This window comes from Lepidochelys kempii, chromosome 4 (genome assembly GCF_965140285.1).
Source record: "Lepidochelys kempii isolate rLepKem1 chromosome 4, rLepKem1.hap1, whole genome shotgun sequence".
Taxonomy (NCBI): domain Eukaryota; kingdom Metazoa; phylum Chordata; order Testudines; family Cheloniidae; genus Lepidochelys; species Lepidochelys kempii.
In genome coordinates, this window is record NC_136383.1 from 39,124,919 (window position 1) to 39,151,442 (window position 26,524).

General features: G+C 40.3%; 1 protein-coding gene across 1 annotated transcript in view; it reads right to left on the minus strand.

Moving 5' to 3' along the window:
- Window positions 1-7,310: 7,310 nt before the first annotated feature.
- Window positions 7,311-26,524, minus strand: part of TNIP3 (TNFAIP3 interacting protein 3) — a 97,764-nt gene continuing 78,550 nt past the window's right edge. The window contains exons 13-15 of the mRNA XM_073341025.1: window positions 26,209-26,367; window positions 22,496-22,556; window positions 7,311-10,930 (exon numbers count right to left, since the gene is read on the minus strand). Of these exons, the coding sequence (XP_073197126.1) occupies window positions 10,899-10,930; window positions 22,496-22,556; window positions 26,209-26,367 (252 nt within the window). The 3' untranslated portion in view covers window positions 7,311-10,898. The remainder of the gene's footprint in view (window positions 10,931-22,495; window positions 22,557-26,208; window positions 26,368-26,524) is intronic.

Below are 26,524 nucleotides of genomic sequence, written 5' to 3' on the forward strand. Positions count from 1 at the left end.
CGATTGCAGAAGCACAGAAAATCAGGTAAACCAGATATATGGGATGGAAAGAGCATCCTTGAACTAAAAGCCTGGAAAACTGGTATCATCTACTTAAAGACAGGTTACTCTATGTAGAGTCATTGTAAGCATTTTTGGACAGGCCAGTGAAGCAATTTTTCATGCCTGATCAGTTTGCCTCCCGGTTTTCACACCCAGCAAATATAACCAACATTCGTCCATTGTAAGCACCACTAGGCCTGAGGATTTTGAAGATGGTTATCAAGATTCTTTGGGACACCCCAACACTTAATCTATTTTAATATAAAAATATACATGCAAGAATTTTCATAAGCCCCGAACTGCCTAATACAGGAGAATTGGAGTCCAGGCAGCTAGGGCTAGGGTCTGCACAAATATGCCAGTCTTTTAAGAATTTTTGCAAGGGAGAACTATCCAAATACGCCGAGTCTGGGAGGCCACTGTAGGTGTGTGCGTGCCTTGTGGGGACTATGACCACTTATACAGCTGTATGCAAACATACACTGCTAAAACTAGGCAGTGAGGAAGCATTATTATTATAGTACCATTTTATAGTGTAGGAAAGATTAAACTCCATGAACAAGACTGTAGATAGAGTACATGTCAAAGCTGGGAGGGATTAAAATGCAGGCATCCTTTTGTTTTTCGGCTGATGTTCTGTTCAGGAGACCACACCAACCCTCATGTTGTTGAGCTGCCCTTCTTGTAACAGGCTTTCAGTGACCTTAGTCCCACTGATGGCAGCCTGGGCAGCAGTGCTCCTAACAGGAGCGAGGTTCTTCACCCAAATCAAGGGACTCACATCCATAGATTCAACAGTCCCCAAGGGGCAGCCCTGCGGGGCTGTATGACGGAGTGCTGTACTCACCACAGTTATGGCACCTCCTCCTGGGCATTCTGGAGAATAGCTCACCAGGATAACACCTGTCCCCATGGCTGAAAGCCATCCCTCCACCTCAGTCTCTTTGTCTTCAGCCCTCTCTTGCTCCAGGAGCTGCTGCGGCCTCTTTGTGACTCAGCCTGCCTATGCACTGCCTCACGGGTGGTTGGGGAACCCAGGCCTGCCTGCCCTCTACTCCAGGTTCCAGCTCAGGGATCTTCTAGTCAGCAGTCAAGGTCTGTTCCACCCTGTACCTTGCTGTATTTCTCCGAACCCTTTCCTAACCTACCTGCTCTCCTTTCCTTCTCTGGATCTGCCAGCTTCACTGCTCCCTCCTCCCAGGGAGCAACTGCAGCCTGCACATTTCCGCAGCCTCCCAAACACTCCTCCCTCTTTCTAGGGAGCGAATACAGCCTTTCCCAGCACTTCCATCTGTTACCAGCTTCCTGGCTTATATAGGTCCCAAATGTTCCTGCCCAGATGACTTTCTTCTAATTAAGTCTTCTCTTGCAGCCTTAATTCCCTCCAGCTTGCTGCCTAATAGGCTAATTGGCCCCTTTGGCCTGCCTTAACCCTGTCAGGGCAAGTGTGGGGTGGGCACCGCATCACAGGCTGTAAGAGGGATCGTGAATTAAAACAAGGTCTTTATATATCAAAAATCAGCAACCAGCTTTCATCCTCAGCTAAAGGTTTGCACGGGTTACATTTTCAAGGAGCTTTGAGAGCTTCTCACCTTCTGCCTGCAACAAATATCCTTTAAAGTAAAAATAATGGAAAACTGAGAGTGGCTCTAACATTTCCAGGTACAGTAGAAGCTCAGAATTATGAGCTAACTGGTCAACCACACACCTCATTTGGAACTGCAAATATACAATCAGGCAACAGCAGAGACAAATAAAATAAAAATACAGTACAGTACTGTGTCAAATGTAAAGTACTAAAAAATAAAGGGAAAGTTTAAAAAAATATTTGACAAGGTGAGGAAACTTTCCATGCTTGTTTCATTTAAATTAACATGGTAAAAACAGCATTTTTCTTCTGCATAGTAAAGTTTCAAAACTGCATTAAGTCAACTTTCAGTCATAAACTTTTGGAAGAACAACCATAATGTTTTGTTCATAGTTACGAACAACCCCCATTCCTGAGGTGTTTGTAACTCTGAGGTTCTATTGTAAATCAAGTTGTGTGGTAGGGGCTGGCTCTGATTCTGATACTAACTGAATCAATGTAATACAAGAATGAGAGCTTTCTTCCCAGCAAAGGTAGGATCTGAAGTTTACTTCTTTCCTGCCAAGTTTAACCCTTCACAAAGAAAGTTGTGGGAGACCGGAATTTGCTACAAGTATCATTTTATTTGGATATCCTGATTGTGTTTGGAAGAACTCTGGAGAAAGTTGAAGAAAGATTTCTAAAAGCATTAGTCTGGTTAGAAGCCTATAGACTAAAGCTATTAATTGATAAATGCCAGTTCTGCCGGAGATCAGTCAAATAGATGGGTCATATTGTGTCTTAAAAAGGTGAAGGTACAGATCCTGATAAAATAGAGGCACACGCTTATATGGCCATGCCCACAACATTACATAGACCTCAAGACCTATCTATGATTTAGTGGCTACTTCTGAAGATCTGTGAAGAATTATGCTATTAGTGTAAAGCCATTGAATGAATACCAGGCAATACCAGTGCAGTACAGAGAAAAGGAAATGCAAGTCAAAAACTAAGAAGTCCACAAAGCTTCTTGATAGGGTTGCCAACTTTCTGACTGAATAAAACCGAACACCCTTGCCCCAAACCTTCTCTGAGGCCCTGCTCACTCTACCCCCAATCCCTCCCTCACTCTCTCTCTCTCCCCCACCTTCCCTCCCTCATTCATTCATTTTCACTGGGCTGGGGAGGGTCCCTTTTCGACCAAGTGTTCAGTTGAAAACTGGATACCTGGCAACCCTACTTCTTGAACAGAAACATTATGAGCCCTGGAAATCCTTTGGGACCCGATGAGATGAGACAAGGCCTTCTGATAGTGGAAACATAAGGAACTCTTCTGGTCTACAAGATCAAACCTGAGACAAGGCAGGGTCAAATAAACAGAGTATATAGGAATCTCCTGTTACCCATAGGAGACGTTCTATAACTTTGGATCTGAGCAGCAAAAGGGTGCTGGAAAGAAGTCATCAGACAAAGCTTGTGTAACCCACATACCGTCTGGGTGTGGTGTTCTGTCCCAGCTGGTGGCACCAGGACCACTTAAAGAGAGAGAATTAAATAAATCTGCTCTACAGCCTTAGGTAACAGGCAGTTGGCTTTTAGCTCATGCAGTAGAGACTCATGCACTAAGCTCCTGAGGTCTCTGGTTCAATCCCGCTCACTGATGAGGGTGATTGTCAGCAGCGTTACAAGTGGTGACTCCTCCGGGGTTTCAGCTGGGAAGACTCTGAAGCTCCGGACGTGCTTCCTCAGCTAGGGGAAGTATGTAACCCACCCACCTTCTGGGTGTGGTGTTCTCTTCCATCTAGTGGCACCGAGATCATTGAGAGAGATATATAAAATGAGTCTGCTAACAGCCAGTTGGCTTTTAGCTCATGCACTAAGCTCCAGAGGTCCCTGGTTCCATACTGCCCGCCAATGACTGGGGTCTGTTAGCATTATGCTTGCAGTAGGCCTCCTGGGGCTAATCAGTCATGGAAGTGAGACTGATGTACCCTAGTATGGAGACCAGTTTGTGGCTGAGTCCTTCCCCTTCACTGATGTATAACTATTGTAAAGCAAACTGCAGCTGAAAAAGAAAAGCTCATGGCCAGTACTTTGAAGTTCTGGCTATGGAGACACTATTAGCCTAGAAAAGAAAATATTCTGAGGGGGGGGGGGGAGTTTTTGGACCGGCAGTGCTTTGGGTGAGGCCTGATGAAGCTGGAGCTCAATGTCATTAAACAAATCTTATTCACTTTCTGTATTACACTAGCCCCTGAAAGCAGTGGACTCTGACCCTTGACATATGACAGTTAAAACTTTTAGAGGAACAGCCGTGTTAGTCTGTATTCGCAAAAAGAAAAGGAGTACTTGTGGCACCTTAGAGACTAACCAATTTATTTGAGCATGAGCTTTCGTTTGTAGAGAAGCAAAGTGTGCGTTGTAAATGGCTTGTCTAGTTTTAGTAAAATCCAGCCACGAGGAAGTTTGTGTGAAAGGTTGGTTCTTTATGAGAGTATCCATTTTTGAGAGCTCATTTCATGCTCAAATAAATTGGTTAGTCTCTAAGGTGCCACAAGTACTCCTTTTCTTTTTAAAACTTTTAGTAACCACGTGCTGTGACGGGGGCCAGTAAACAAAGAGCAGCCTCTTACCAACACATTCCTATGTGTTAGTCTTATTCCATGGTGCACTACAGGACAGTTGCATCTACTCAAATTAAGGACCATGAAAAGTTGTGTGTTAAGGAAATACAACACATACATTGGGAAAAGAGCATGTGTTATACTTTGTGTTTGTCTGTAAGGCTCAAATCTTCGTAAGGGTATATACACTCTTGAATGGACATAATTTAGACATGCAAGTATCCAGTGTGTGCACAAATGGGGATTTCGCTCACATGTGTATGCAACCCACAATTTGCATACACACACAGTGCTATCTGAGTACTTGAGCTATGTGCATGCATTTTTTGCATATGACTACAGAGAAGTCATGTAGAATTTAATAGTGACAAAACCAATAGAATGGTATAGAACTTCAATAGGTGTCTATAGAATGTATTCTAAAAGACTACAGAATTTAAGAGAATAAGTAATAAATTATTTTAAACAGCCTATGGAATTTAATAGAAATGAATATCCCTTCAATAGAAATGTATAGGTTAGCCAGAATGAATAGCATTTATTTAGTGGTCCTGAAGGTCCTCAGTATTATAAATACAATGCATAGTATTGACGTATCATCTAATTTGTATGAATCAATGTACATTATATATTTGTCATTTTCTTTTAAAATGATGATGGAAAGACCCAGCATGTCCAAAAGTTAGGCAGGCTATTAAAAATACCCAGACCACAATGATGGGGAGAAACTAACTAGAGCTGCTGAGCTAATTAGATTTTCATAACATGGATTTTGGTTCACACTAAACTTGAAAACTGTAAGGAAGTTCACTTTCCTACCAGCACCCTTCACCCCGTCCACCACAGAAAGTTTTTTGGTTGCTTTTCCTATGTGTCTTTTATCTATGCTTTAATGGTAACACTTGACTACAAATGGGTTGCAAGTGCTTTAGGGCTTCAAAGTTTGCACTCACTAAAGAGAAAACTTTTATTAATCAGGGTTCAGTTTTTTTGGGGGGGGGGGGGGAGGAAAGAAAGATTTCTCTCAGCACAGTAATAGCATTCCAAGCCCCCTGCACATGGGAATTCTACTTCTCACAACTCTCAACTGGCTCATAAAATGTAGAGGCATGGTTTGCTGTGACTACAAAGTAAAAGACTTTGGAGAAAGGAGTGAGAAAACTGGACACTGTCATAAGCATCTGTGGAAGAGTGGGAATTTATGGAAAGTTTGTCAGTAGTAGCCCTATCAAAGCCTCTCCATGGGAGCACTATTAAATTAATAGCACATTCAGATTAACTGGCATTTTTCTGGCAATATATTTTTTATGGCTCGACAGGTATATGTTAATACAAAACCCTGGTTAACAGGGATATTCCTATACTGGAGACGTTTTTTTTTTTGGGTCAAAGACATGTCCTAAATCAATTGTCTACCAGGCTAAAATAGATACACAGCACTAATACTCAGCCTCACCCATGGTCCCAAAACACCCGGCTGTATCTGCTGAAATTATCCATAGTGAACTATTTAACAATGCTGCTATTGAAATTGTTGACATTAAGCACTGGAGAGAATATGGTTGGGCAAGTCACATCTCTTGCACGCTTGGACCACATTCATTCCTGGTATAAATCAACTGACTTCTGTGGAATTAACATCTCTATTTGAATGTCTGTTCTATGCTCTTCCATATAGATTCATATACCATGTGCATCCCCGTAGCATCCTAGTCAGTGTGACCATGTCCTCAGTGGAGTTACACTGGAAATAAATTTGGCCCATTATTTTGATCTGCAGATTCAGGGTATATCTACACTGGAGCTGGAGATGTAATTTCCAGCTCAAGCAGACTGTGTGTGTGTGTTTGTTGTGTGTGCAGACTAGCAACCCAAGTACGTACCTTCAGTTTTAGATGGGTCAGCAAAGAAGTAGTGTTGGTATTGTGTGACCCAGCCAGCACCTGATCAATAAACCCCCTAGGTAAATCTCAGGCTAAGTTTGGATAGCACCTAAAAGTTCAGAAAATCATCTGAGCTTTATCTGAATATTAGGACATGCTTTCTAGCAATATTTCTAGTACCTCCAGTTTCTGGTCTGGTTTGCAGCTTCCAGGCTGGATGAGAACCAGCAAATATGAATATTTTTGTAAGATGTTACCTGAACTTTTTCTAGACGCCAAAAGCATTCATTTCAGGGCAAGTTCTAGTCTTAGGGAAACGGTCAGGTTGGTGTTTATGAAATCCATGCCAGTTTGCCTATTCTTAGAGCTACACTCTGACTTTAAGCCCCTGCCACAGTTAGTGGGGGTAAGTGTGAGCTGGGTGGGCACTGGCAACAGCTCTCAGCAGAAGCATTGTGCTGTTACCAGTTACAGCAGTGTAATGCCGTTGACTTGAATGGATTAACTCGGTTTACAACCCCTGTGAGCGGATAATCAGGCCCATCGTTTGCGCAGAAGGAACACCGCCTGTAGGCTGGAACAGAAACTTCCCCCCCCCCCAATACATTTCCCGGACATCTCCTTTCCTAGCCCAGCTAATCCATACCAGTAACTGAGTGACATCATGGACTGGGGAGAGAGGTGCCAAAAAGCAGATTTATTCTTCCCCCGGAGATGTCACCTCTCCTTTTATCAGGTTACCCTGAAGCCTGCTTTCCACTCCATGACATCACCCTTCTCCCTGCCCAAGTGCATTTCCATCAGCAATGGGAAATGCCATCAGCCATTTCAGTCCTGGAAAAGCTGGATAGTTAATCTGTTCTCTTGCCTTTTACTGGGCCAACACAGTTCTGATCCACATTTTCAAGCCCATAGGTCTCGTGTCACATAGTGATTGACAGATTGCTTTAATAAATGTGCTTCACCACATACCTGACTTGTTTGCCTTCATTTGTCTGACCTCTCCGTCTCCATAGACACAACTTTCCCCACGAGCTTATTGCATGATCTGTAACTAGCATAGGCCCATTGCTCTCCCAGAAGCAATCCTCAAAACAGGAAGCACCTGGGTGTTCTCTATTTATGGGGCAGGTGGAGAAGAAACAGAGTCAGTGGCTGCTGTAAGTGAAAATACAGAATTAACCAGCACCCAGGTTTATGGTGGGAGTGTGTTTTATTAATCAAGAAAATACATTACTTTGCCATGGTGCTTATACACCTTTCAACTTGCATCTACAAAATCAGAGACACTGTCTACCATTTACAGCAAGGAAAGAAAAAAAATCTCTTATGTAAAGTTAAAATACTAAGATCGGGTTTAAATAAATCTCACAGGTATTTTTGAATTTTGGGGATTATTTCAACCAAAGTAAAGGTATATTGTAAACGCAGTGCAAAGGTGATGCGAGGGGTGGGGTTGCCAATGTAACTTGCAGTTTATCAAGGTAAGACAAGACAAACAAACTGGAGCTAGGGAGGCTGAGCTTTAGCTTATCATAAATTGTAGTCATATGATGCCAAACTCTTGCTAATGCTTAGACAAGACTAAGGTTTTTACATGGCCTTTGATGCTCCTAGAACCTCAAGGCATTTTATCATCAAGAGGACCCCAGACTCATGGCTGGCGTACAACATGGGCCATCAAATAGAATAGTATATTTCACCTATACAACTCATGTTTAAACACTTTTTTAATTAATTGGGTATAATAAATTACTGTTTTCACAGAAAATAAGGTCTTTGTTGCTGAGCTGCTTGAAAGCATTCTTGCTATAATTAATGACCATTTACATAGCAACATAACACTTTACACAATGGAGAATACCACCCAATTCTCTTCTCCAAAGAGGTTACAGTCTAAGGCCCCAATCCCCCAAGGAGCTCTTTTCCTTATTCTAATAAAGTTCCGTTTTCAGTATTTTAAAAAATGACTCAGCAATTCTTTATCATGGTCATATGTCAACACTGACTGCTTGATTTATGCTGCCCACTAATCTCCCTTCTCTAGAATTTATTTTAACACTCCCAAACTTTAAACAGCTTCCAACAGACACCTTTATGAAAAAGCCAGCCTGCCACGAAAGTATGCTACATCCTTGATTGCATATTTGGTCCCCCTTATCCACTGCTGCAATACAAATAAATTGGAGAAAGCTAAATGGGAAGGTTAAAAAGGAGAAATGGGATGATATTTGGGAAAGAAAAATATTGACTGAAGATAGGGGAGTAACAGGAGATCCGATAAAAGGTGGAATAATCTTCCAAAGAACGTGAAAGAAGCTCCATTATTCAGATTGGACAAAACACTGGAACTGGAGATAACAATTCCGTAGAAATGAATCACAGTAGGTTTAATCTAATTGATTTCCCCACCGCTCCCCAGTTGTCTGTCAAACAGATAAACCAGTTCTTTGGTGTGTGCTGTTCTAATGTGACAACACTAATTCAGAGAGAAGACAGTACCTGGATTTGGGGAATGTAGCATCACATAAAACGTAAACAGACCTCTTCCTTCCACTCCCACCATATTAGAAGCAAAGCTTCACAATTAGCGTCACTGAGATTTGTGCAAGTAAATATTTATAGAATCAGGCTCTAGCCAACTCACCATTAAAAACCCTGTGTCCATACCAAGAAAAAAAAAAGGTAGCAATGCAAACTCTGTTTTCTTAGCATGAATGACTCATGTTGAGTCATCTCTGCTTAGGCCAGATAATGGTTCCTCAAACTATATAATGAGTTAAGCTTCACAAATAGAAGGCGCAACCTTCATAGTTAGTTGAGCAGAAGGGCTGAAGTGAATCAAATGGGGGTTTGTTGGCTATAACACCAGATATACAGAAGCTTGTCTGTTTTGAACATTCACTACAGCTGAGCGTGGGGTATTCTTCCCACAACACTGGTCACCTGCTGAGAGTCTGAATTGAATTAGGTTACATTATAATTGGATTTTCCTAAGGCACTGCATTAGCATTTTCCATGATCTCACCCTTATTAGCCAAATCATTAATCAGGAGTTGTCTGCTAGTTAAATTATCTGCTGCTACAGTGTCTGTAAGCCAGCTTCATACCCATGCAGAGACAGCAGCTTCAATGGACACTTGGGCTTTTATGCCACAGGTTTCTAAAAAATCGTGAAAAAATAGTTATTCTCCAGAGAATGGTTAATTTAGGATTTTGGTCATGTCCCTCTTGGTCTGCGTGACCAAAAAGGGCGGGATTTGTCTCCTTGAATGCAAAAAACAAAGCGGTTGGAGGAATTTAATTTAATTTAATTGCAGAGAAATCCTTTCCCAGGGATTGTTTTCCATTGGGTCTGAATTCAAATGCTGAAAACATTTAATCCAGGAAGGTTATCATTTTAATGCAAAAGTCTTTGTACATTAATGGGAATAAAAATGGATTGTTATTAATGTGGGAATTATCCTGCATATGGCTGTGAGGGCTGGTAGGTCCACTTGAAAACTCTGCCTTGGTACAATTTAGGGAAGTGTGGTGTGAAATTAGACTCACACTAAGAAATGTCTACTGATTTAGCAAGAACATCCATTAGACTTTTCATGTGACCTAATGTTTAAGGCACAAGACTTACCCCTATGTAAGGCAGAGCCCCAACAGGCTGTGGCAGAATCCCTACAAGAACTGTCCTACTAAAATATATGAAGGGAAAGAGCAGTAATACTGTGAGCAGATTACATCATGCAGTATTTGCCAAACATCTGTCATGCTGATTTCCTATAACGTTTCATGGTTTAAATAGAACTATTCTATCTAAAATGTAATTGTGTTCTCAAATTAAAGGTCAGACAATTATGTTTAGCATTATTAATTACTAAAATCCTCTATAAGTAGAAACTTGTTTTCACGATCAGTATAAATCAGTGGAATATGTCCATTAATATTCCATTTACACAAATATATGCACAAACACAGAATTATGATCATATCCTTTGCAGGCTTTAGGCCCAAGCTTTCTGCTATAGAAATAAATGGAAGAACTGACCATAACTTAAATGGGAGCAGGTTCAGTGTCTACCATGGAAAATTCAACAACATATGACACAATTAGTTATTATGCAAATGTTGTTAAAAAGTAGGGTTGCCATTTTCATCAACCTATTATTAATAATAATCATGTTTATTACAGAAGTGCACTAAAAATGCGGCTCCTTCCTACTAGGCACTGTATAAACACAGAGTAGCAGACAGCCGCTTCTCTGAAGAGCTATCAGTCCAATAAATATATATATGCAGCGAAATGAGTGCAGAATTCAAAATGGCACAACAAATAATTTTCAGAAATTAAATAAAATGGATTGTGATTCTCACACAAGATCACAATATTAATGTGCTTAAACATTTTATATTCAAATCGGATGCAGCATCCTCTTAATCCACAGCAGTAGTTAAATGTTGTATCATAAGATGTTTCTATAGATCCCTGTAGCCAGTATGTGCAGCATCTTCCACAAAAGGAAGGGAAGGGAGTGGTGTTTCCACAGATAATTTAACCAGTTCTTGAAGATCACATCTGTGAAGGATCTATCTGTGTCTCCATCATCACTCCCACCCTCATCCCCACAGGGATTTCACCAGGTACAAACAACATGCACTGGAGACAAAAGGAGTTATAGGCAAAAAACAATGAACAATAAAGTTACAAGGAAACATCAGGCTAGCTCCCAGTCTTTCACAGTATGGGAGCATGTATAATTCATCTGCACTTCTCTAGGTCGTATGCTTTCAGTGATGGACTTCTTTCTCTGAGGAAGTATCTGCAAGTAAATGAATACAAAATGTTTTAAAATTAAAAATACTAACCCGCTTGTGATTAATTTCCCTTTTTCTTACTTGATTTTTTCCCTTGAAGAATTGAAGTTCCATATAATCAAAAGCTTACAGTCCCCACAAGTATACAATAAACCAAAAGAGAAACAAGATGGGTTAGGAATGCCATTATTTTAAAAAGTGGTCAGTGGTTACCATCTCAGAGTCAATTGTAACCTCTCTCAAATACCAGCTGCAAAAGTATATGTTAGGACCTATATGCCACAGCCTTGCACCTAGAGTAGTCTTTTACACTTCTGCAAAGTGGGAATAAAATGTGTCAATTCTCATTCGGCAGAGGTTTACGTCCACTTTGCAGAAGTGTAAAAGACTACACAAGGTACAAGGCAGTGACAAATCTAGTAGTATTAACTCTTAGCACATCTGTGGTTCAAGCATATGTCTATGATAGTAACGCAAATGAGAGTGGACAAAATGTCACCACAGAAAGGAAAATACATGATTGCCACTATAAACACATACATCCTTTCTGAAGAAGTTTCAGCAGAAGTTCCTGAAATGTTGTAACATGTTGCTAGGAAGACCGTGAAAAAGCATGCAGTACATCACTTACAAGCAAATAATTAAAACAACAATAGGAAATACTTCCAAGAGTATTCTGCATTCTGACTATATCAGAGGGAATAATGTACTGCTCCAACATGTTACATCCATCATTTACTTCTGAAATTTACAGTACTAATGACATCCAAATGCAGTTAGTCCTGTACTCAGAAGCCAATCACAAAACCTACCAGCCCTTTGGTTCCCAATTGAGGGAAGAATTTGGATGAACATGCTGAGAAGAGGAAATTAAATCCAAAGGTCCATATCTGTGGCAGGAGATGAAGAGACAACATTGCTGGAATGCCAGGTTTTCATAATAGAACTTTGTCTGTAACATCTACAGCTAGAAGCCAATTTATCACAGAGACATAAAGTGATGAGTATAAGATGGCTAACAATTAGATGATGAATATTTCTCCATCTGTGAAGGTATATATGTAGTGTCTATTCAGCTGACATGCCACGTGGATTACACATCCTCACCCCTGGAAGGATCACCTCACCTTTGATCATAGTACTATTACAATGGCACACCCACACAATTAGAAATAGCAGCAGAATTTACAACGCAATCAAGGACTCATGGTAAGTTTCTGAAAAAGGTCTACTTAGGCCTAATTCTACATTGTCTAGAAGGCAGGTAGACTGCTGTGCTGGCCTGGGGCCTCCTCACACTTGACAATGCAAGATCATGACCAGAGAGATATTTTCTTCCCTTATTTTTTCTCACTGCGGACATTTGCCTAAACATACAATCCTGTGGCTAGATTCTGATCTCAGTTACACTGATGTAAATCAGTGTTACTCCAAATCTGTATTTGTACAGAGAGCTAAATCCCAAGGCATAACATTGTAGCATCAGCACTGACTGTTATAGAAATGAATGTGTCACAAGAAGGAATGATAATTTCAGGTAAGAAGCAAGCAGTAGGACCGATTCTCCATGGCCCGGGGTCTTTTGTAGTCATTTACACCCATTCAAATGAACGGAAAACCCTACCAAATCGGAATGGTAGCATTTTACACCTATTTTGCACAGGTATAAATAACTATACAAGGTACAAGGCAATGAGGAGTTCAGTCTACTGTTTTCATGTTAATATCCTCAGTAATAAAAAAGGAAAGGGTAAAAAACCAAGATAATGTTATAAGCAGAATTATTTCTAAAAAAAAGATTTTTCAAAGGTGCCTGTCAAGTGTCAGTATCTGTAACTTTTTAAAATGTTATTGAAAAAATTAAAGTGGGAGAGGTAGATTCTCTGTGCTTCATGCAGAATTGAGGTGGTGATGGCCTCAATCCACCTTTGGTTTCCCCAGATCCTAATAACTGTTGGGGACCACTTCAGTTCCCGCCATAAATTAGAACAGCATAGAGGTGTCCCCCAAAGGGACAGTCCAGCAGTTGAGAATCAGCCAAGTGCAAGGGCATTCCAGGTAGTTCCCTCCACAGATGGTCAGGGATGGGGTGATATTCAGCTGCCACAATTTAAGAATTACCTTTAAACAAGAAGAATCCCTTGATAAACTGGTTCATTTGGCTTTCTGGCTGCTTTGCAGCAGTGCAAAGCAATTGGCATCGGAGTCTAAATCTGGCCCACAGTAGTTTGTGTTTCAAAAATGCACTACAGTGAAAACAGACGAAGGGAACTGGGCCCTCACTTAAGCACGAATAGCGTGTTTTTGATAGATTCAAGTAATAAACACAGTACTTTCAAAGTTGTTGCATCTACATTAGTGAACAAATACCATGGAACTAATTTTGCATCTTCCTCAGATAATGTATGAGAAAGAAGGAATTTCCCCATGGCAAATGAATGCTTCATGAAACCAACAGGAAAGAATCTAATTAATTAACATCTGTGTATTGACAGTACCAGAATTACCACTGCCATATGAACTCACAATGTAAACCAGAGAAAACCACGTTACTATAAAATGCCTTGATATCTTCCCAATGTCTTCAATCTAATTTAATATTAGCTTATCAATGCATCTGAAGCTATTTAAAATAGCTGGGACCATTTATTGACAGCAAAAGCAGGAAATGAGTACATACTGGAACATCCTATTGCGGAGGCGGGCTGTTAGCGTTTAAAGCCATACTACTGTTTAAATTTCGTCTCATATTTTCTCAGCGGTCATCTCCAACTGGTATTCAGCTGAAACAATATGGCATTTTCTATGATCTTAAGTTGAAGGTGGATTTTGAAACCAAAATTAGAAAATGAAAACTTCTGCTGTTTCAGGAAACAGAAATTGTAGGTCATCCTGAGTGTGTTGATCGTTTGCATTATAGTGGGAGAAAGGATTATTTGAGCATAATTTCTAAAAATGTTTGAAAGAGCTAAACATGGGCTAAACATGAGCTAAATTGTCAAATTCTTAGTTTCCCATGCGAAGACCAGCTCATGAATACATCCTGGTTTGCTGAAAAAGCTTCAAGCTTTATAAAGGCCAACTTTGAAATACTTGTGCAGTTTCAAATATGCATGCATGTAAACACACCTTGGTCTTATCAATAATTTCCCATCAAAACTGGTTTCAGCACTTTCCATGGAAAGTGTTGAGTTTTCAGGTTTTCATTTTTTCTCTGAAAAGTTGTAATTTTCAACAGAAAAAAAATCCATTCTCCCACCAGCTCTAATTATAACATTAGTTGCAGAAGAATGTGTATGTTAAAGGCAAAACTGGCTGCTGAGAATGAGAGGTGGCACTACACTAGGGGTACCTGGACACATCTTGCCTCGAGAGATGTTCAGGTGTCCTGCCACATTTGTGAAATGGTTCCACAGGCTGAGCTCTGCTTACCCCATCTTGGCCTACTTAGCAGCATTAGCTAACCACTCCCATTCTTCCTAGGGTCTTGCAACTAAATCAGTACTGCCCGTTGAGCAGGGAGTTAGATGAGGAAGGACTGTTTTATCCTCTTCCTGTGCACTAAGTCAGGCATCATTTGACCCCAAATTAAAATATATAATGAATATATAAACATTAGGACTAAGAGCTCCAGTACTTAGATCAGGGGTTTTGAAGGGATAAGTGTGCTTCTTCAATATATCTACTGGGGGACCACTAGTTATTTCTTCCAAAATCAAAAGAAACCCAAGATGCATCTTGGGAGCAAAAGAGACAACACATGCCAGCAGCAAGGACATGTGAGCTCCGAGCAATAAATCTCTTTTCCAGAGAAATCTTTATGAAAAGAGGGTTCAGGGAAAGTCTCCAAAACCATTTTTTCTTCCAAACCATCTTTTCAATTTTGCACAATTAGATGAGGAAAGAAGCCAGCTCCACCTGCTAAATAAACTGAAATTAAGTACACTTGCTGGAATTCTTTATCCTTTGCCCCTAAAGCAAATAAAAACAAATTCCAAGAACACTGAGTGTTATAGCACATAAAGTAGGTTTCGGAACTGGTGCCCCACAAGGGAAGCATGAACATGAGAGCAAGGCTAGATTGCAAGAAAGAGAGGAAAGCCTCAGACTTGAGATCTAGCAAAAATCCAGGCACAAAGTAAAAGAGGAGGGGCCAGGTTCAGCCCTGCAGAAAGCAAGTGCAGCTCCATTAGAGTCAAGCCACTGCTATGCTTGCAGGCCCTTGTTCTCATGGGAGACTTCAATCACGCTGATACCTGCTGGGAGAGCAATATAACAGTGCACAGACAATCCAAGAAGTTTTTGGAAAGTGTAGGGACAATTTCCTCGTGCAAGTGCTGGAGGAACCAACTAAGGGCAGAGCTCCTCTTGACCTGCTGCTCACAAACTGGGAAGAATTAGTTGGGGAAGCAAAAGTGGAGGGGAACCTGGGAGGCAGTGACCATGAGATGGTCGTGTTCAGGATCCTGACACAAGGAAGAAAGGAGAGCCGCAGAATACGGACCCTGGACTTCAGAAAAGCAGACTTTGACTCCCTCAGGGAACTGATGGGCAGGATCCCCTGGGAGAATAACAAGGGGGGAAATGAGTTCAGGAGAGCTGGCTGTATTTTAAAGAATCCTTATTGAGGTTACAGGAACAAACCATCCCGATGTGTAGAAAGAATAGTAAATATGGCAGGCGACCAGCTTGGCTTAACAGTGAAATCCTTGCTGACCTTAAACACCCAAAAGAAGCTTACAAGAAGTGGAAGATTGGACAAATGACCAGGGAGGAGTATAAAAATATTGCTCAGGCATGCAGGAGTGAAATCAGGAAGGCCAAATCACACCTGGAGTTGCAGCTAGCAAGAGATGTTAAGAGTAACAAGAAGGGTTTCTTCAGGTATGTTAGCAACAAGAAGAAAGTCAAGGAAAGTGTGGGCCCCTTACTGAATAAGGGAGGCAACCTAGTGACAGAGGATGTGGAAAAAGCTAATGTACTCAATGATTTTTTGCCTCTGTCTTCACGAACAAGGTCAGCTCCCAGACTACTGCACTGGGCAGCACAGCATGGGGAGGTGACGACCAGCCCTCTGTGGAGAAAGAAGTGATTCGGGACTATTTAGAAAAGCTGGCTGAGCACAAGTCCATGAGGCCGGATGCGCTGTATTCAAGAGTGCTAAAGGAGTTGGCGGATGTGATTGCAGAACCATTGGCCATTATCTTTGAAAATTCATGGTGATCGGGGGAAGTCCCAGACGACTGGAAAAAGGCTAATGTAGTGCCCATCTTTAAAAAAGGGGAGGAGGAGGATCTGGGGAACTACAGATCAGTCAGCCTCATCTCAATCCCTGAAAAAATCATGGAGCAGGTCCTCAAGGAATCAATTCTGAAGTACTTAGAGGAGAGGAAAGTGATCAGGAACAGTCAGCATGGATTCACCAAGGGCAACTCGTGCCTGGCTAATCTAATTGCCTTCTATGACGAGATAACTGGCTCTGTGGATGAGGGGAAAGCAGTGGACGTGTTATTCCTTGACTTTAGCAAAGTTTTGATACGGTCTCCCATAGTATTCTTGCCAGCAAGTTAAAGAAGTATAGGCTGGATGAATGGACTATAAGGTGGATAGAAATCTGGCTAGATCGTCAGGCTCAACGGGTAGCGATCAATGGCTTCATGTCTAGTTGGCAGCTGGTATCAAGCGGAGTGCCCCAAGGGTCGGTCCTGGGGCTGGTTTTGTTCAGTATCTTCATTAATGATCTGGAGGACGGCGTGGACTGCATCCTCAGCAAGTCTGCAGATGACACTAAACTGAGAGGAGTGGTAGATATGCTGCAGGGTAGGGATAGGATACAGAGGGACCTAGACAAATTCGAGGATTGGGTCAAAAGAAATCAGATGAGGTTCAACAAAGATAAGTGCAGAGTCCTGCACTTAGGACAGAAGAATCCCATGCACTGCTACAGACTAGGGACCGAATGGCTAGGCAGCAATTCTGCAGAAAAGGACCTAGGGGTTACAGTGGACGAGAAGCTGGATATAAGTCAACAGTGTGCCCTTATTGCCAAGAAGGCTAACGGCATTTTGGGCTGTATAAGTAGGGGCATTGCCAGCAGATCGAGGGACGTGATCGTTCCCCTCTATTTGACATTGATGAGGCCTCATCTAGTGTACTGTGTCCAGTTTTGGGCCCCCCACTAGAAGAAGGATGTGGAAAAATTGGAAAGCGTCCAACGGAGGGCAACAAAAATGATAGGGGACTGGAACACATGACTTATGAGGAGAGGCTGAGGGAACTGGGATTGTTTAGTGTGCAGAAGAGAAGAATGAGGGGAGATTTGATAGCTGCTTTCAACTACCTGAAAGGGGGTTCCAAGGTGATGGATCTAGACTGTTCTCAGTGGTAGCAGATGACAGAACAAGAAGTAATGGTCTCAAGTTGCAGTGGGGGAGGTTTAGGTTGCATATTAGGAAAAAACGTTTTCACTAGGAGGGTGGTGAATCACTGGAATGCGTTACCTAGGGAGGTGGTGGAATCTCTTTCCTTTGAGGTTTTTAAGGTCAGGCTTGATAAAGCCCTGGCTGGGATGATTTAGTTGGGGATTGGACTAGATGACCTCCTGAGGTCCCTTCCAACCCTGATATTCTATGATTCTATGAATATTGTGTGTTGTTTCTGCTCCCTTCCATCTCCCCTGCACACGGTCCTTCCCTGTACTCAAAGCTGTCCCCTCCTCCACCTTTATATATTGCCCTTTTCCCTCTTTCAACCAACTAATTTATTTCCCCTCCAGTTTTTCCCCATCTATGGCATCTGCATTATCAGGAGGAGAAAGATGCACAGGCCTAAAGAGGAGGTAAGTTGCAGAGCAGGCCAGCTCTCTCTTCCTACCAATACTCCCAGTACCCATCCTTTCCACTTTCGTCTAGTCACCCTGCTTTTCTTACTCTGCTCTGGAGACTGGCTTTTGGATCAGAGGCTCTTATTAAATGGTCTCTTGCTGGCAGCCTGATCTCGTATTGCCCACTTTCTGGGCATAGGCTGCTAAAGGCATGTCTCTGCAGGCACAGAACACAGCACACAAAAGAGGAAGAGCTGTGCTCTGCAATCACCCACATTTATTTATGCCCTCAGACAAAATGAGCTGCACTAAGGCATTTTAATAAGATACAATGTGCACCTTTATGGCTATGAATGGGAAGAAGAAAATCTTACGGTCTTAGAAGCAATAAACATGAGTGCAGCCCAGACCTTTCCACTTGCAACTAGCTGTTTTAATACTCGTGGATTCAGTTTGGATCCCACTGGTAAGACCCTTGGAGGTTAATCACGTAGGTTCCTGTGGACATAGAGCATGTTTCCTCCCAAAGGGCACATGCATGGCCGCATGACTTTACCCTGGGGTACAGCCTGATGTTTCTTACCAGACCACTAGCAGCAATAAGGGGTGCCTTTAAGAAATGCTACCCTGCAAATGTGCAAGGGCTTGGAATACACTGATTCATTAAACACACCATAAAAGGGGAAACACATTTAATGTACATTTTTAAAATTAGGCTTCAAGTGGTTAAATTGTTCCCATAGCCTGCAGCTACAGGCAGCCTATGCGGTCTCCTGGCTCCTAAGCTTTTCTGGAGGATACATTTTTCCTAACCTCTAGGGGCCTACTAAAACAATTTCTGGGTGAGTGACTATTTGTTAATATCTAAGTTAAATTCCCTAAAGCTACAGACACAATTTTATAAAGTAACTGGCATGTTCAGTATTAAGTAGACTGAAGTAAAAAAAATACAAACTGACTATACATGGTTACACATAAATACGCCTTATAAACGCACAGTCACTGTTTTGGGAATCTGCAGCACTCTAGTCCAGATCAAATTTTCATGAGACAAGTGAAGTCCTTTGAATAACTGAAGGTGGAGATAATCAGGTATGCTGCTGCAGACTTCAAAATCTGCATTCAGGTTCTCCCAACTAAGTTCAGCTTTCTAAGGCTGACGACAGCTCTCCCAATCATGGCCAGCCAGCTTGGGGCTGCTCTGGGGACAACTGGCTAGACAAGACAGCTTCATGCACTGAAGCTCTTAAGCATTTAAGGACTAAGGCATATACAGCCAGCCAGCCAACCAACTTCCTCCAGGCCAGCTGGCTCAGTAGGACTAAGCTTTATGTACTGAAGTCCTTAAGGACTGCAGAGCATACAGACGGACTGACAGCTTACCCAAAACCAACTAGTTCAGCAGACTGCAGTAGCATTAAGGAGAAACAGGCACTTTACAGTATTGCCAAATCTCACTTATGTGAAACACCTTGTTATGTGAAACAGTTGGGGAATACAATCTGATTAAATAAACAGGACGTTAACGATAAGTGAGGTTCAATAATCAAAGATCTGTCTGTTTGTAAATCCCCAACCATAAAGTCATATTTCACTGCTGTAATCTCTGCAGAAATTTGAAATACAACTGACATTGGGGCTGTTGTGCTTTTTAAAATGCCACTACCTTTAGTGTTACAACTCAGGGTTAGCAACAAAAAAAGTAAGACTTTCTAGTTAAACAGAGATGTGAACATTGTTTGTCTTGAACATTACCATTGTTTGTTTTAGTCTGGTTTTGGAGGGAAAGCTTTTTCAAGGAGAAGTGGGTAGGAGAATTTTTTTCCTCTTTCCTTGTTTTCCAATTCCCTTTGCATTTCCCCTCTTCTCTTGTTTTCATTGTTCCTCCCACCCCAGAAAAGAAAAGAAAAGAAAAATCCCAAAGAGTAGAAACGTCAACATTTTCAAAATGAAATGTTTTGATTTTTCAGGTCAAAACCACCTTTCGTTTAGACATTTCCTTCAATTTTATTTTAAAAAACCCCACAAACACAAAACCAAAACAAGCTCGAAATCTAAATAAAACTTTTTGGTTGACCCAAAGTAAAATTTTTTAGACTTTTCAATTTTCCAAACATTGTGAAAAATGTTGGTTTTGGATCAACCTGTAACTTATTCTATTTTCAATTTTTCAGAACCATCACTGAATGGAAAAATCCATTCTTCATGTAGCTCTACTTCGGTGGTTTGTGGATCAGAATCTTATAGTATGTTTCATATCACACTGCCTATTGTCATATTTATACAGAGTACACACCTATATGACAGAAATCCTTAGTTTGTTTATCAAACACACACATATAAGATACAAATTATGTGCAGATATCGAAGCAGTAGCTACAATAAATACTCATTCACAGATTCATTTTACTTGTGTGAAAGTCATGACATTAAAATATCTGGGCCACATCCTGTAGTTGTTGCTTGAATAAACTTCCTTACTGAAGCAATATTCCCATTGTCACTAAGGGGAAGACTAGAGGATTTGGCTGTATAACTTCAATCCAGTGATAGATTCTTTATGAAACAAAACAAACAAACAAAAAACCTGCCTTGTGATATCACAGACTGATTTGTTGTCTTGTTTATTTTTTTTATGGCGCCATGCTTAAGCACTAATTCAGGAGAAAATCATTAACATTTAATAGCCAGGTTATTACCTAACTGGGCATATATTCAGATAAATGATCCTTCTCAAATTCTAACTACACTATGACTGACTGTACAAACATTATTGTAATTAGAGCTGATCCAAATGGAGAGAAGACAGAGGGGAAAGTTGTGAACATTTCCTAGTTTCCTCAGGTTTCTTCTCCCCGCCACCCCCATTTACTTTTGGAATTTCAAAATTCAAAGTCTTGCCAAAACTCAAAAAAAGTCAATTAACTTTAACTTTAGTCACTCTTTTTATTATTAAAAACCGATTTTACTTAAGTGCACTCAAAATTTGGGACTTCCTTAAGATTAATGGCTAATTTTTGACTAGTAAAAACAAAATATAACCCTCAGAGGCTCAGTGTGGCCCTTTCTAAACTCAACATAATTTCTCTATGTTACAGATTAATTATATACTATGGGCCAAAATGATGTAGCACGTGTTCCTTTAGCTGGGGGTAGAAAAGGAGGGAAAGTGAAAACTCTTTGTACATTTCAACTCATTGAGTTTCCAACTGACTGCCTGTTGAAGGGGATGTCGTCGGCCCCTGTCCACCACCAGTGGTGGAACATACAGGGAGCGTGGCTTTAAAACAACATTTTAGACATGGGAAAGTCAGAAGCAAACTCAAAGATATATAAAAGGAGTAATAGGTAGGCACAAGAGGGGTATTCCTCAGACCCTTTAATAGAGACATACTACCATAGAACTGCATCTCCAGTTACTCCCAACCTCCGCTCTCATGTGTTCACAACATGGAGGGCATGGGTATGATACCATCAGCATTCTTTTGTGCAGCAAATTCCCATGGGTTTAAAGGGAAGAAGCCATAAAATAACTCCATCTTCCTGGTGTCTGCCCTGGGCCCAGCATTCCATTCTCTCCCACCCCACCCCACCAGAACCTCAGGCTGCCTCATCTTTAGGGGACTAGTCCATACATTTTAAAGGATAGTACTATTTTCATGTACTGCATCTCTACATATAACTGCTGGAGAAGAAATGGCTATATAGCTTCCCATTTGGATGTTGCAAGATAGCCTCAATAACGACTCCTTATCATCATATACAGTATTCATACATACTACAGAATAATATATATGGTGATACCATGCAATAAGTACCATTATAAATTTAACTTCACAATTCAGGATAGCTTAAGTCACTTGAGAGGTCATCTAGAAGAATGGGGGATTAGAGTGCAGCAAGACCCAAAACCCTGGATGACACCAAAATCCCCAAATTGGAGAGGAGGAGAAGTTTCCAAAGAGAAGGGGAAGGAAAAGGGACTTGGAATTCAAAACAATATCCTTTCCCCTGCTCCCCAGCCTAGTATCTATAGTGGTCGGAACCAAAATTCATACACCCACAACTTTGTGTGATTTCAAATCTGGATCCTAATTTTGCATAGAAAGCCTAATCTTTTGTAAATAATTTGTATGCTCATTTGTCTCCAAGAGTCATTAATAATTGATACTGCCTTAGTACCTAGCATCTTTAACCATTCAGGCCACAGTTCTCGGCCTCTAGATTCCTGATTTTGTGCATCAGTTGATGTTAACACTGTCTCTGTCACTCAGTCCAATGGGAAGGGTATTTCAATTTGCATCTTTTCTATGGAGTGGGAAAAAAATTCTATGGAGTGGGGAAAAAATTTTGTTAACAGGGATAACTGCTAAAACCTGTTCCATTTCTTACCCTGTTGTTCAGCGTTATTCTCATTTAGTCTCAACGGGGGCACCCGAAGCTCTAAAGACCAACTCTGAGGATAGCCTTTCTTTAAAGATTATTACTGGGAGTTCAATGAGGCACTTATACAATTCTGTAACATACATTATAAAAAAAGAGATATTTTAAGGATCAAAATGAAGTTGAAACTTATATCATAGATGGGACCCCAGTAGAACCTGCAACTTCGGTTTTGTGTATCATTTGCAGCCTTATAAAGTAGAGCCTTAAAGTAAAGCATGCACTATCTACATATGAAAGTTTACTAAAAAGGCCTCATTAAAAAAGTGAATTCACAGTATGTTCAGTACAGCTGTTGTCTTACCATTTGCCTTGTGCTGCACATCTGGCGGAAACTGGTCCGGAACATACCACTGATACTCTGGCTGCACAGAACAATAAAACATTATTACAGCAATATGGACTTCATAGACACTTCAAACAAAAGAATAGTGCTATGTTAAAAATATAATTATGCTGTGAAGCTTTTTATTAGTCATACAAAAGTAATTTACCAAAAACCAAAAAAATAAAAAACGTAGATTTGACTCTAAATTTCTATTGATTGAGTTTTTCAGCTTTTCTTTTTCTAACATGTGTTTGAATGCTGTGCACAGTATAAACCTTTCTAAATGCCACAAATCAAAGGCAACATTAGTAACATCAATCAGATTTTCAACAATCTTATGAACACTGTAGATAGGGAGTGAGAAGACAGAGACAAACGAAATGGATCTGAAGACATTATAAACATTTCCATTTTTAACTAGGACCAATGCAAGCAGTTGAGAAGTTAAGAGAATGGTACATTGGACATAGCAGGTGAAGCTGTTCCAATGTGAAGTGTGCAGTTTGTCAGCATTCGTTTTCAACACCCTTCATCTCAAAGGTGTATTCCCCTGTCCTCCCATAGACTTAGATGACTGTATCAATCGCATTAGATAGCATCATGTGCCACCTTGAATATGCTGTAGGACAGGAATTTTTTTTTAAAGACTTTTTCTTCTTTCTACAAGAGGACGATACCAAGATGGGGTCCTGGTCCATAACTTGGGCTCCTAGTCATTATGGTAATACAAACAAACAAGACAATGGTGATATTGCCTGGAAATTCCTCCACATTTTTCATAGGAGAGGGAAATTCATTTCTTTATTTTACATTGCAAAATGTGGTAAATAACTACCAGTCTATTTGAGTCTTAAAGACCATTTTATAAAATTGTTTGTTTTCTAATTACATTAGGACTCAGCTCTTATATACATCTGAGCACTTTCAAAAAACCTTTTAACCTCAGTTGGAGTAGTGTCAGGCTTTCTATCTAGCTTCAGATAGCTAAGGAAGCCTGTGAAATGCAATACATCACCACTCTCAATTAATTAATTGGATGGGAAAATTCTATGGTCCCTGTTTTGCAGAAATACCTCTGGGAAAATTCACATTATCCCCTAAAGAATTCCAACTTATCCATCCTCACTGGGAAGACACTTCACTGATTTCAGTAGGAGTTTTGCCTAAGTTAGAGCTGCAAGATTGGACTCTTGTTATGGACGATGGCTAAGGTCAGTAAAACCTAAATCCTTTTGCAATTATGTAACATTATTCAAGAAGTGACCATAAGCCTAAGGAAAATGAAGTCTCACTACAATTGGAAGTTCTATACTTTACACAAGAATTACTAATTTGAGCCAAAGCACGTATGTACACACTTAACTTTAAGCACATGAACAGTGCCATCAACTTCAAGAAGTTAAGCTTGTGCTTAAGTGCTTTGCTCTATTCAGTTCATAATGCACATGCAATTCTCTAATTCACTACTACTTCTTTTCTCTCTCATATTACTGTCTTGAAAGAAATCCAAGGACAGAAGAGAGAAGTATTTCGAGTCAGACTAAATATAAAAGTTTCCTTAAAAATTTTCAATAGAAACAAAAAATGAGATGCAGAAAAGGTAAACATTCAGAAGCACACAGAGTAAATGCACAGTATTACATTTGTTAAATCAAGACGCTCATTAAATCCTCTCACATTTCTTCTTCACTGAAAATTTCTCAGTGATCTAAATAGCAAAAAGCAACACTATGCTCACATAAGAAAAACATTTCATAGAAACCTCAAAAAATAAGGATGGGAACTTCAAAGCAACAATCAGAAACGGACTGCACCTTCTCAGCACTCCTTTAGGAATGGCAAAATTTATAAACCCAGAGAGTCCTCTGGTACAATTAGAAACACAGATGATGAAAGCTCAAGGAGGAAAGCCAAAATAATCTGGGACCGAGTCCAAACTGCAGTGAGAAATATTTTACAATATTTCAAACTCTGATAAACACACAGATTAGTGTATTTCTAACACAAAAATGACCTGCTTGCCCACAATTTTCCTCAGATTTCTGAAGTTTGAAAGCATAAAAAACACATTTTGCAAAGTTAAGCTAGAATTGCTGGAATAATTAATACATTTAATATGTAACATTATATGCATAAATATAGGATTTTAAAATTAGTAGGCTCTTTACTTTTTTGTTTAAAGTGTAATGTAATATTGTTTTACAATAAAATAAGCTTGCCTGAAAAATGACATATTTCAAAAATAATTTAGGACCACCTTCTACTACCCTTACTCATGTTGAGTAGTACCTTAGTCCTCAGCTAGTCCCATTTAAAACACAGCTATCCTGGAGCAAGATATTACTAAATATGCATCAAGATGTCAGCATTTGGCCCTTAGGGCTTTATAGCAGAGTTATGTATCTTGCTACTAGTTCATCTCTTTGCACAGAAATGTTTGCATGCTATATAGAGAGGATATGATAGTGCAGTGCTGTATAAAGTCATCCTAATTATGGGATGGCTACATTATTCTTGAATGACAAAACCATACAAGAGTCAAGCAGGTTGTCCAAATAAATATGGTGATTCACTACATATGACAGGAAAATTTGACATTGTATTCAACAAATATTTATTTAGGCCAACTTTTGCTTTCACACAAGTCAAGAAAATAATCACATTGATTTCAACAGGACTAGCGTTTGAACTTTTGTTGTCACTATTATTTATTTTGAATGCCCAGAGACATGCTACGTATCTCACAGAACAATTCATGTTTATGAATACAGGTAAACCATGCTGCACTGTAGAAATGAGACATGACTTGTGATGGGATTCTGAGTTGATCTAAATGATAGTGAAATTCTAATAAAACTTCCTGCGTAAAATTTATTTTCAATAATATTAGATATTTTCTAATTAAATCAAATGTAAAATAACCCCCTTTCCCTTTAGGAACATTATATATAAAATGCATTTATAAAGGTTTTAATTATTTCTCTCTATTCAGAGAAAGCATAAATTGTACAAAACCTATAAGGGTCAGTTTTAATGGTAAAATTCAGACTGAAATCAAGTTGGTGAGATATGTAAGTATGTCAGAGATCTACACAGGAAGCACTTGAGACGAACCAGAAGCAGGGGAGAAAAGATGTCTTTTAGCCTTTGGGTCCTGCAGAGACTGATCTCGCCCTCAGCGCCATTCAGAGCACACTCAAGAAATGGAGAGAAATCCCTGCAAGGACTTTCCCTCCCCTTTAGCCCACTTCTGCAGATTTTCCCAAGGAGGCAGGAAAGTGGGACCAGAGTTACAAATTTAACATGAAAAATTATAAGAGAAAACAGAAACATCAAAGGGAGAGAAAAGACTTTTTCAGATGAGGGTTGAAAAGAAGTGTGGAATCAAAGGCCAGTCTAGATTTCACAAAATGTGACAGAGCAGGACTTATTAAATGAAGACTGGGGATTTGTGTGGAGAGAGGCAGGGAGAGAGACTGAGCAGAGATCAGGCACAAGGCTGGTTCAAGTCCATGGACAGCTTTGAAAACACAGAGGAAAAATTTCATCTGGATCCTGAAATGGATTGAGAGACAATCAAGCTCATTGAAGAAGAGGGTAGAATGAATCACTGAAAGGATCACAGTACTCACGTAAGGTTGCCATGTTTTAAGATCTACAAAATGATAACTGACAGAAGTCCTACTCACAGGGTGCTGTTGCTGATCATACATGCCCCTTGATGCCATGTGTACTCGAGGGTCTTGGTAGTGGAGAACTAATCCACAGTTTCCATAATTAACACAAGATGGAAGGAACATCTGAGGTGGGAAGCAGCACCTCTCAGATGGCACAGGGAGGTCTTTTGTCTGTAGGAAAAACATTTTTTTTTAAAACCATGCTACTAGCCGCACATGTGGATCAAACAGAATGCCAATACAAATTAACCACTGAACACTAATAGCGAAGAAGGGTCCAGACCCATAATTGGCTACAAGACTTCTAATTTAACCTATTCTGAATGTT